Genomic DNA, 13,149 nt, shown 5'->3' on the forward strand with positions numbered 1-13,149 from the left:
GGTCATCACTCGCGGTGGAGGGGGGGGGGGGGGGGGGATCTTACCAAAGTTTTATGCGGGAAGATTCCGCCCTGAGGTCCAATCCCTGACCCTTGCTTTTATATACCATTTTTGAAAGAAAAGGACCCCTTTCGTTTACCGTCTATTGACAATGTTACCCCTTTCCCCCAAAAAGTTTGAACCCCTTTTATCTGCTGTAAATGCATTGTCTTTGAAACATGAACTAATCACAAAACTAGAAAGCTTTATGGACTTTTTTACATCCATAAAACGCATCTGTCGGCCCTTTTGGGTATTTTTACAAACCGAAATGACAGATTTCCTTAGCATTTTATCTGTCGCTTCAACAAGTGATTCGCTGCCCTATCATATACCTGAGGCCTAAAAAAGATATTCCTTTCGGGCGGAATCGAACCTCCTCCTCGTATAGGCCATTATAGTCTATAGTATATTATGTATATTATATATTATAGTATATTATGTCTACCGTGAGCGCTCGATCTCGACGATCTTACAGAAAAATAGAGGACTACGAACAGTTTATCGGTATACGGTTTCATGTGGCAGTCTATCTTGACCCTGATGTCTCACTTCCACCCAGTTTCCCCTACCCCTCCCCACCCCGCACCCAGGGCCCTGTGTAATCGAACTATCCCTGGTGAAGACTTGTGAAGGCGGCCATAACACAGCTGAAAAAATACTGGGCGAAGTCTGTGGATGAATTTTCTCCTTGAAAACGGCGCAAACACGCAAAAAAGGAAGAGACGAACATTTGGTATTACCATGGTCAGTATTTTGTAAGTAAGAAGGTTTTTAATACCAGCAGAGGTTCTTGTTCGAGGTTTACGTACGCGTTGTTTGTACAGCGTGTGAAAGTATCTTCTCGAATCTTCCATCCCTTTCCTCCCTTCACGAGCTTGTTTCGAAAAGACCGAAAAATGTTAAGCTTTGTTAAGGATTTAGTGTGAAAGGGCAGTCGATAATTGACACATTAAAGCAGGTTTTGCAGCACTAGCTCCGATCCGTATACGGTTTATGCTGTTGCGACACAGCGATGAAGAACAAACATGTCCAGCAGGAGGAGGCAGCATGGCCGATCGATTAGAGCGCTGGACTTGCAATTCGGAGACCCCGAGTTCAAGTCGGTTAGCATTAGATAACATCCAGTGAAGCCAGATTGGACACCTTATGAATTTTACACAACGCATCATTTTCATAATGGAACGAGACTGGAATGTAGAATGAGGCTAGAATAGCTGAAGAAACCAAAACTACAGAGCGCCAGTTACGGAGGGGTAATGACAATCTGCGAGCCAGCGAGCCATATGTGCGAGCCATCAAAAATTTTGAAAATTGGAAAAAAAAATGTAATTCATACTAGGGAGCACAATTAAAATCGGTTTTTACTCACTGTTTATCTCTGTTTTCCCTCGCTCGATCGATCGATCGTAGGCGCCATCTTGTTTTTGCAATCATCTAACTCGCGCCAGTCTCTGCTCTTTGAATGCTTCTCTCTTGAGTCTGGGTCGAGGTTGAATGACTCTGTGTCGCTCTTCTGAATCTCTCTAAGGACATCACGCTGTTGACAGTAAGAAATAAGCGTTGACAGGCCTCGAGATAATGTGAAACTTGACCTCGAGAGTCTGCTTGAACAGTGGTTCTCTTTCGTTTTTCTCTCGCGCGAAGGTTACTAGCACTACACAGTGCAAGACGTGTAGCATTCTAAACTTTGACTGAGTAAATCTTGTTTTTGCCGCGCTAAGTCTTATATTTAGAGGTCATGAAGCAGGTTTGTTACATGCATACTGGGTAATCATTTCCTGTGGTTTATGCTTCTGTACTAGGTGTCCCTGACAGGATTTGATTTCAGATGCAATTGTTAAGCGTTTTATATCCTTTGACTTCTGTTTATTACGGCTGAACAAAGATTTTAGTTTTTTTGGTTTTCTCCGAAATGACTGTATCTGAATAAATGCATGCATGCAAGTTTCTTTGTCCGTGAATGTGATTATGTGATTATTGTGTTAGCTCATTACTCCCATTGTTTGTATCTCGTACTTTTCGCTACGGGAGAGGGGAGAGGCAAGACTACGAAAAGAAAGACTGCAAAGGCGATCGTGTCGGTGTTTTTCAGTGGCTCGCAAGGCTCGCACGTTTGGCTCGCATGGTTCGCATGGCTCGCACGTTTGGCTCGCTGGCTCGCTGGCTCGCACATTGGCCACACTCTTGTTAAGTACGAGTTTGAGTTGTTAAGTACGAGTTCGAGTTGTTAAGTACGAGTTTGAGTAGTTCAATACGAGTTCGAGTAACTTTCTGAGTACGAGTTCGAGTTGCTGAGTTCGAGTTCGAGTTGAATCAGCGGTATCAAAGCGAAAGTATCGCGGGAGCAAAATCTGTCTCCAAAATGGCGGAAACGGAGATCAACAACGGTAAAGAAGAGGTAATTTTTAAGAGCCATTTACTCCTCAAGATGTAATCTTACGTTCATATACATTGTAAACTATTGCAATATACCGCTTTAATCACCTCATGGCCGATATCTTTGGGTGGAAAAGGTCGCAGCGTTTCTCAAAAGTATCGGAGTAAAAAAGGATGTTTTGCAGACGTTTCAACGTGAGAAGGTGAGAGTAGTAAATACATTTTTTTTCATTGATAGAAGGTTGAACGTTTTATTTTTCCATTTACTCTCCGACTGGTTAAAGGTTTATGGATAAGCTTCAGTGACAATATTAAAATCAAAGCTGTCCGACGTCTCATTATCAAGGCAAAGTGACTGTTTATAAAACAATACACTGAATAGACATTTGTACTGCTTTAACTGTACTCACGAGATGATATAAATCATCCAAGATCGTAAACCAACTTTGAACGTGCAATCTGACTCCATGCGCAGTAATTTATTTACATAATGACAAAAGAAGAGAAATGTTTATTGACTGTGTCATTTATATTAAAAACTAGAACCACTATGTGGAACTTACCGGGGCCCAGTGGGACACAGGATTGCATAGATATAGTTTACCTCTCGCACCCACCCCCCCCCCCCCCCCCTCCTCTGTGGAGGCTAATACTTAGTTTGAATTAACTCATGCAGAAGAAAAGTAACAAAATGCATGAGAAAGGAGGATGTTGTTGTAAGTTTGTTCAGTGTTATTACAGCTAACGGTCTGTGTTATAGAAGTGTTTTTACACTGTGATGTCAATAAGTGTGATCTGTATAAGGTTTTTATTTGTTTTTAAGTTTGAGTAAAAAAGCAAAAATCACTGACAGTTTTGGGTTGAATGGTAATGACAAAGTTTGCAAAGAAGTTTGTTACAGAATTATCACAATTTCACATTTTCTCAAGTACGTTATTGTCAGGTTTATCGTTGAGATTTATTAATCACATTTATCTATTTTTTGCGAAAACATTGTGAATTTGAAATGATAACAGACATAAGACATTTTTGAAATAGATCTTTGTGGTCATGGATTATTATCTTAACTTGCACTGTAAAAAATGTCATCCGGTGTTATATATGGACATAATAAAATGCTTATTTATTGATGACTGGGTATCATACGTTAGTTCACTGCACATTGAAATGGAGGCATTTGATTGTATTAAGGCAGTGGTTGATACATAGTGGCATTCATCAATATGACCTATAGTAATTGTAGAGGAAGTATTTCTCTCCTGAACTGGGTAAACAGTAGTAAGTGGTGCAAAGCCTTGAGTAGATTCTACTATTTGTATAGTAACATTTAATGCATCTGCAACTGCTTGAATGATAAGTGCATCAGCCCATGTACCTTGAATACACATATTATTCAGATATCTTAGCCATGAAGTTTCGGTATTGCTCTCAATAAATCTCTCTGGATTGTCTCTCATAAATTGAACCCCAGCAGTACGTATATGCATATGATGGTTGCAATTGTCATATAATTGATGTGATACAGATCTAAAGAAACAATCACCTGCACCGCCAACATCTATTGATTGTAAACAAAGTGCACCTAATCTTGACTGCATCAAATTCTCAGAGGAAATAGGAGAGTTCAACTGCATTGTTGAGCTGTAATTTTGCATAAAAGGTCTAATTATTACTTCATGATGATCAGTGTTGTATATTTGAGTAGGTCCTGGATTCTTCTCAACATCTTTACTTAGGCCCAGTTCAGACGTCGTGCTTCTGCCGTGCCGAACTTAATTGTAATTTGGTTCGGCTGTAGCACGGCAGGAAAACAACTTTGATTCAGACGTCGTGCCAGAGTCGAACCAAATTCAGGATTCACCGATGCCTCGTAACAATATTTCTCCCAACTCCCCGTGGGAACGCAATCTCGCCAAAATACATTAATATAATTTATGAATGAAGTTTAGCGCGGCAGAAGCACGACGTTTGAATCGCTGCAGTGCCAGAGCCGTGTAGCACGACAGCGCTTGTCGAACTTAATTGCTTGCCGAACTTAATTCAAAAGTTTGATTCAGACGCCGTGCTTCTGCCGTGCTTTTGTCGAACTTAATTCCTGAATTTAGTTCGGCACGGCAGAAGCACGACGTCTGAACTGGGCCTTAGTTTGAAATTCGCATAACTGGTCATATGACTCACACAATTGCAAGAAAACAATGATAAATCTCGACGTGCTTTACATTTTAGTTTCATTATCCTGTGATAACGCCTGCTAAAGAAAGACAACAAATAAGCTTTCTTGGATATAGCCATTTTTTTTAAGTTAATTATCTTTGGGTCGCGTTTGTTATTACATTTATATCGTGCATGATAAAGTTTTCTCACCTTATTGACATAGCGATGGAGCTTTGAAGACTTCGGAATGTCAATCGTTCAAATCTTTTTGAAGACAAATTTTGATAAGTGTTCGCTTTGATTTTCGATAAATTTCACGATGGAAGGTTCACTCAATTTCTCGATAAGTTTCATGATGGAAGATTCACTCTTAAGTGATCGCTCGTAAATTTGTCTCTCCAAATATTCACTCTTAAATTTTCGTTCATAAACTGGTGCATCGTAAAGGTTGGGGAACGTGTCGTTCCCCAAAGAGCTATAATCTTTCTCTTGACTGTCCTCCATGCCTCGTGCTTTTCAATGAGCCAGCGATATATCCCTAACAATGTAACGTTGAAAAAAAGCCAGAAACCGTCTGCATTTTATGACCGGTGTCCAGCCTTCGGCTGGCCCCGGTAACTATAAAGAAACAGTGAATGGTAGCATAATCGAAAAGTCGGATAGCAGTAATGTTAACATTCTGCGATTAGTACATGTTATAATCGCAATTTTATTGCACCCTTTATTTCAAGCAAGTGCTATTTAATTCTGCAGAATGTTTTTGTCTGTGCTCGACTCCAGACTCTACAAATTGGGGCCACGTCTGGAGCCTGTTCAATTCTTGTTCATGCAATCACAAGGCATCTTGCGAATAGCAGTAATTCACTTGTAAACAGTGTAGCAGTTGGTACATTAGTGTAAACAAACACATATTTCACCCTTGCTACTTTTTTTACTTGGTGACCAACAGTGCGATTTCCTGAAGGTTTTGTATTTTCCTACTTTATTTTAATAACATGCTCGGTCTTGAAGATGACCTTTGCGTTTACAACTCACGAAAAAATTTTGCATCATGGATAAGCTCAGAGATATATATGCTCGGAAATATAATCCAAATCACGTGCATGCGTCACAGTTCGTTATTATTAGAAATACCTTACTGCAAACACTATAGAAGGCATTCGCAGTATTGTCTACAGGACCTACTATAGGACCTAAACTTTGTGAGAACAAGTTCTTTGCTTCACCAGTGGGGAAACAGGCTTTTGCCTTCACATATATAAATATATCGACATATATAATATAAATATGACATTTATAATCTGGAGGGTTCGTTATATCGAAAACCTCGTTGTAACGAATTTGTAGAAAAACAACCAAAATGTTCGCTCTATCGAGGTATAGTTAATAACTGTTTTGTAACGGTGTTACGTTGCACTACCAAAAACTAACATTTGTGCCTTAATGTCTGTATGAAATTGTTCTCTCACCCCTCTTGTTAGTGGATTAAAGGATTTTCATCGCTGTTGGTCTGTTCTGCATTCATCTTTCGTCGCGTGTTGACATGTATTCGTTATATCGCGGTTAGTTTTACTTCCGAATTGTGTTCGTTATATCGAGGATTTCGTTCTATCGAGGATTTGTTTGGCCGGGCTGTACTTTTCTGAATTATTGGATGACTGAGTGACTCAGGCGATCGGCGCTAAGTGTTAGTGGAACAGAAGGTAACGCGATCAAATTCCGCTGCAGGCGATAAATAGCTTTCCTTGCTTCTTTGTTTCCTCCTCTGGCCGAAAGAGCACTACTGGACGTCTCGACGGACATGACAAAACAAAAAACGGGTATTACGAGAAGCGTCTCGTCGCCTAGTGACGGCCGCTTAATAACAACAGGTATATACGGATTATTGAACTTGAAACTAAAGACTCAACATATCCCACGTTGGCTGTTATATTTTTGTCAGCGATAAACAAGATAAACTAAATAGTTGTAAATCTTCTCACCACAAATTGTGTCGCGCTGCCGACTGAGTTAAAAACATCCTCAGAACCATAGAGGTCAGAGAGCATTCGACCCACCTGTCATTATACTACCTTGTTTTAAACGTAACATTTCCTACCAACTTTCAGATTGACAAAGACGCAGTGAATGCCATGGAAGAAAAAGACCTTGTAGAACTCGGCTTGCTTGCCAAGGGCGATAGGATTAAACTTAAGTCATTTTGCAAAAAAGGCATCTCTTCTGACAGAGAAGAAAAGATAGCAAGAATAAAACAAATTCTTGGACAAGGTAAAGGAAAGAAGCGTGGAGATCCAACTTTTAGTGCAGCTGTCGGTTCCACGTCATCCGGAAAATCGGCAAGAACATCTAGCCTCAAGTACGAGGTTAGCTGGAAGCACTGGAAACCTGGCCGTGGTTATGTGCAGATGAAAAAAAATACCGGTGGTGGTACTCGTACAGTTCATATACCTCGCAACGCTTCCCTTGAAGAGTGCCAAACCATCGCAAAAGGTCTGTTTTTCCCGGAAGGGAAGAGTCCAGTTGGTGAATTGGAGAAAATGATCACTGCAATGGGCAATTTCAGTGGTGATTGTATTGTTTTAATGAGGGAAGATGGCAAGCCATTTCAATTTTCGCCCGAGCGGTACAAAGAGATGACAGGCTTAACAGTTCCACGCTTGTACCTATTAACGAAAAACGAAGATGATGCGGATGGTGATGAGGATGAATCATTCCCATTAGCATTTGGCTATCATGATCCATCATTTGGTACGAAAAGGGCCTCAAGCCCTTCCTTTCCAAAGGAAGACGGGCTCATTGGTACATCAAGTGAGCGCCAACAGTTTTTTGATGACCTGGATCAGGAATTGAGGGCTTCCCTTGCGGCCGATAAAGCGAAAGTAAAGAGTACAGACAAACAACAGTTGATTTCTGAGCCCACCAATGACGAAACGGATTCCCTTGAAAGGCTTCGTCAAGTTCGTGAGCAGCGTTCTCCGCCAGAACCTAACAGCAGCGAACCAAATGTAAAAGTGTCAGTACGACATTGTGTGTTGGGTGTGGTCAGCAGAGTGTTTGACCCGGAAGGAAGCATGCAAGGCGTTTATGATTGGATTGGTTCCCTTTCCAAAACACCTGAACATTTTCTTTTAGTTACGTTTCCATCAACAACGCTATACCCAGATGAGAAGGTTGTCAAAGTGAAAGACACAGTCATTAACATGACTGAAACGCCGGAACCTGTGCCGCTTTCTAAGGATGAGGAGGACGTTTATTTCCAAGATGGCTGGGGTTTGGAACATGGGTGCGACGACACCGTCTGGGACGAAAACGAATTTTGTTCTCCTCAGTCTCCAAGACAGCAAGGATTACCAGTTATTGCCATTCACTCCACCAACGCGATTGATCCAGTAAACATCAACCCTCCTGTGCATCTTCTAGCAGATGAAGACAACCCAAAGTCTGACAACAAGCTGTCACTTGAAGAAAAGGTTCAACCACAGGAATCCAAATTACAACCGGCCAAAATAGTTATAATAGATCGCCATGATGCAGTTAATGAGTTATTGGCCTTATACAGTGACAAGGACATCTTGGATTGTAAATTATCGGTGTCCTTCGCAGACGAAAATGCTCTTGGGAATGGAGTGTTAAGAGAAGTATATTCCGTCTTCTGGGACAGCTTTGTTGCAAGATTTTGCGAAGGCAGCAGGCAGTTTGCAGTAATACCTAATCCGTCATTGTCAGATGAGAATTACGAAGCCCTCGGAAGAATTATTACACACCAGTTAGTGCTTACAGGTACTTTTCCTATACAGCTGGCAGAGGTACAGTTTTTGCATGCCTTATTTGGTCAAGTCAGCGACGACCGCCTTGTTAACTCATTTTTGCAAATTTTGCCGGAGAGAGAAAGGCAGATTCTGTCGAAAGCCATGGATGGAAAAGATCCTTTTCCCACCAACGAGATTGTCGATATCCTCAGTGAGTTCAACGCAAGTTCTGTTCCAAGTAGAAGCAATCTTCAAAAAATATTGAAGCAGGTCTCCTTGTCAGAATTAATCCACAAGCCTTTCTTTATTCTGTCAAAGATGAGGCAAGGGATGGGCAATTTCTGGAATGATGTTGCAAAAGATGATATCGAGGAACTGTACCGTAAAGCCTCCCCAGACCCCAAAATGTCGTTTCACGTCTCGACTTTAACGTGCAAGACAAGAAAGAGGAACAAGTTGGCTGGTACGATTTCTGAAGGGAGCAAATCCAAAGCTACTGGGCCAATTTTTGAGGTTCTGTACAGGAACTGACATTTTATTGCCAGGAAAGCGAACACAAGTCCGTTTTGAGAGTATGTCTGAATTGGCCATGAGGCCCAAATCGAAAACATGCTTTTGCTCACTGATGTTGTCAAAAAATTACAACAGTTTTACCCATTTTTCCTCAAACCTGGAATTCTACTTGTCCAACACGTCGTTCTGGGATCTAAGGGTTTAAGTCTGTCTTGTGTATTAAGCCATTGTTGTGTTCGACGTCTTTGAGAAGCAAAGTGTTCTAAATTGTCTTATGACTGGAAACAGACTTAACTTAAAAACTGTCTCGACTGAGACAATTAGCTAAGGATTTGGAATTCTAGCTTTGCAATATGTTTATTCTCGTTTACGTTAACGTAAGGTCTGGAGCTAAACACTTTCATCGAAGCATATCACCTGGAAGACAATATTTTAAGAGTGAAACTGCAATATGTTAAGTTGAGTTTTACAATCAAGTTCAGAAAGTTCGAGTTTGAACTGAGATCGATAATAGAACATACCAAAGACCCACAGACAGGAAATCAAATTTCAGATTATCTGTTAAAGCTATTATGTTACGCACTTTGCAACGAGTGCAACGTTTGGTTGATGTTGTAACACCTTTTTCTACTCTACGAATTTACTAAATTACTCTGAAATTTTGTATCTACTTCGTAATCCATATCTATTTTAATTTTCAGGACTTGAATCCTTTTATGATATGGTCACATTACCAGTTTCAGTGCTGGTAAAAAAAAATGATTCTGTTCAAGAGGGCAACAATCTTTTCTGAAATTTGTAAATGAGGGTCCCATGGGGAGGGGGAGGGATCTGAAGAAAGAGGATAACACCCCCTGGGTGCCCGAAAAAACATGATAACCAACAAGTGAGGGTCAACCCGCTTATGTCGCGGAGGTCGATTGGGTAAAGTAATACCAGGGGTCTCACCACTACCTATCCCAGTATCAATTTTAACGTAGCTAATTACCATTTTTGAGAGGCCAACCACCATCTTAAATTAAGGGCCTGCTTCAAATAATAACTATAGCTTGAATCAATATTTTAAAGAAGTATATTTCATTGACAGCGTCGCTGCTATAGCAACGAAATGATAACCTCAACCCTTGAAAACATTCTCTTTATATCTTAAGGCGTTTTGAAACAACAATTTTTTGTTTGGTTAAAAGAAAAGTGTAAACAGACTGCAAAAATGGTTTGTCAGCCGGCTCTACCCGCGTCACACCCTCTCGGACCTGAAGGTCGGCCAGGGCCTCGCAATTGCTCTGATTTCTTTCGTTTGAGACTGATCTGCAGAAATCACAGCCAAGAAACTTATCAATTGTGAATAATGAACTCCAACAAAAACAGCTAAACCAAAAAAACAATTTGGACTTGCAGTGGAAAATAATTTTTGACAAAGATCCTTAAACAAGCCAAGAAAGTAATATACTCAGCGTTTCCGAATGCAATGACAAAAATAGCCGGTGTGCACGCGTTCTCGCAAAACTATCCATATGTCCTCTCTCATATGTTCACGTGTTGAGGCGTAGCACCCCATGTCCATTTTTACAATGCTACAAAATGGACTGAAGCTCCGTAAATAACGTGAGAAATAGCTGTTCTACTTCATCAGCATTGTTAGGCATTGAAAGATTATTATCTTCCATTAGAAGAGGCATGAGATCTGAAAATTCCTCCTGGCAACCAAATGGTGGACATTCCTTGCAGAAGTACTCCTCCGCTGTCTGCAAATCATCTTTATCCACGTAAGTTTTGTAATCTTGAGAATCTGAAAGACAATACAATTATCGTCCTGTCAAAAATGGAACTAACCAAGAAAGCAGCGATTCCAAAAAAAAAGCCTGGCTTTCTATTTTCGATGATTTTTCAATCAATATAATCGCCTCAACTGCCGCTACGTGTAAAATAGTTACGAAAAAAAAATAAAGTCAGCAAAACCTCCTATAAACACCAACTAACCTGTAATTTCGGGAAGAAAGAACAACATATCTGGCTTGCCAGCTGGAGTGTCCTGATTTGGATAAGGTCTGATCCTATGTGTATTCCACAGACAAGCAACTTCGCACAGCTCCCTCTGTAGAGGCGTTGTGTAACAGAACCGAAGACAAGCCCTAAAAGAAAATTGAATTTTCATGATTTTCTAGTATATGATAAAAGAGTTATCAAGGCAACTGGATGATGGAATACGTCATTATTTGTTTTCTTTAGCCAAAGGCTGTTGTTTTCCATGTTACTCTAACAATATATGTCTAGCTTGCAAGAGAAAGGAATTTTTCCCTTTAAAACCTGGGGTACATTGTAGGCCAAAGAAAATATGTACGTCGCTAGTTATTTCAATCATGGGGAAAGCTAACTTTTTCTCAACGCATGATTTACAGTACATAACGTTTTTATTTTTAAAGGCACCAGCTGTGGGAAGTGTTTCACAGGGTGACTGTGAATTCTCAAACATTTCTTTCGAGACTCAGAATACTAAATGAATAATACTTACTGTTGCACGGGGTCGTCATCTCTTAAAACGCCGGCATCGCGTAAATCCTGGAGACGGCAATGCAATAACACTTTAAGATTGGAGAATGATTATAAGGATTTAATGTACGACTCCCAAACAGGATTAAAACTTTAAATTTATGTAAAGAACTATTAGTTTTTGTTGGAGATCCATTCAGTGCCATCGGGCGAGAATGTTTTCAAACCATAAAGCACCAACCTTAAAGTAATTTATCCACCAGTCTGCATGGGACTTCCTCAGAAACGACCACCAAGCCTCTATTCTCTGTCAGGGAAGACATTTAGTAATTCACCGTGACATAAGAAGTTTATTCGTAAAGTCAAGCGACGAAAGTAGCGTTTCCCACCCGATTTGCTGACGACTTTCCGTAAAGGAAACTTTTATCGCCCGAAAAGTCGTCAGTAGCCTCAGAACGGAAAAACCTTTGAAGGCCAGCAACAATGACATTCTCTGTTCCGCAGTCAGTCCTTACAATACGTGGAGCTCCTGAATACCAAAAATGCATATCTGACTGGATTTGCTAAAACGTGCCTCTAAAAATTTCTCTGAACTCCCATCGCCTACACTCGTTTACTACGTTCCTTGTTTTATTTGTTTTACTTTTTGCTTTGAAAATCCACGTAAAAACGTCTCAGTAGAATTACAGTCTTTCTCTTCTCTCCCCCCTCCTCCCCCCCCCCACCCTCACCCCAACCCACTAGTTCACGCCTTTATGACCCTACCCATAATTCTTTATGTGTGACTGGTGACAGTTATATTCAATGATCGCGCGCTAGAAGTGGACTTCCGTGCTGTTTGTTATTGTTTTTCGTTTTCTTTTGGCCGCCTGGAGCAAAGTTTTCCTGAGGACATCATTAAGTCCAAGGAGGGAACAAAGCTTGCGATTTGCACAGTGTGCGTCGTCAAATATCTTACCGTATTCTCGGCGTTTGTTTCAGGCTACACGGTCAACTGGAACCGGGCTGAACGAGAAAGGTAAGATATTGCGCGCTTTGTTCAAGGCGGCTAACAAGTCTTTGGCGTCAGAAAGTAGTTCTTAGGAGTCATCTCTACTCAGAGAGAGCGAAATTGGTGGTAGATTTTGAGCCGATCAAAGACTTAGTATAACTAGAACCACTACGTGGAACTTACCGGGGCCCAGTGGGAGACAGGATGGCATAGTTTACCTCTCGCACCCCTCCCCCCTCCTCTGTGGAGGCTAATACTTAGTCTGAGTTAACTCATGAAGAAGAAAAGCAACAAAATGCATGAGAAAGGAGGATGTTGTTATAACGGTCTGTGTTATAGTACTGTTTTTACACTGTGATGTCAATAAGTGTGATCTGTATAAGGTTTTTATTTGTTTTTAAGTTTGAGTGAAAGAGCAAAAATCACTGACAGTTTTGGGTTGAATGGTAATGACAAAGTTTGCAAAGAAGTTTGTTACAGAATTATCACAATTTTGCCTACACTGTCTGCATTACACTTCTCATAGAACAAACATGTATGTTCATGGAGAGCCTGTAGTGTTGAAGAATCCCAGTAAGTGCATGATTTGATGACAGAGAAACAAACTGCATATATGGACATAATAAAATGCTTATTTATTGATGACTGAGTATCATTTGTTAATTCACTGCACATTGAAATGGAGGCATTTGATTGTAAGGCAGTGGTTGATACATAGTGGCATTCATCAATATGACCTATAGTAATTGTAGAGGAAGTATTTCTTTCCTGAACTGGGTAAACAGTAGTAAGTGGTACAAACTGGCCTTGATTAGATTCTACTATTTGTATAGT

At 40.5% G+C, this 13,149-nt stretch overlaps 1 protein-coding gene across 1 annotated transcript; it reads left to right on the forward strand.

Annotated features, from left to right (window-relative positions):
• The first annotated feature begins 2,569 nt into the window (after positions 1 to 2,569).
• LOC140932381 (uncharacterized) lies at positions 2,570 to 8,852 on the forward strand. The gene is made up of 2 exons (XM_073381995.1): positions 2,570 to 2,621; positions 6,681 to 8,852. The coding sequence occupies exon 2, from the start codon at positions 6,705 to 6,707 to the stop codon at positions 8,850 to 8,852; it is 2,148 nt and encodes a 715-aa protein (XP_073238096.1). The 5' UTR covers positions 2,570 to 2,621; positions 6,681 to 6,704.
• The last annotated feature ends 4,297 nt before the right edge of the window (positions 8,853 to 13,149 follow it).

The sequence above is a fragment of the Porites lutea genome, chromosome 3 (assembly GCF_958299795.1).
Source record: "Porites lutea chromosome 3, jaPorLute2.1, whole genome shotgun sequence".
NCBI lineage: Eukaryota > Metazoa > Cnidaria > Anthozoa > Scleractinia > Poritidae > Porites > Porites lutea.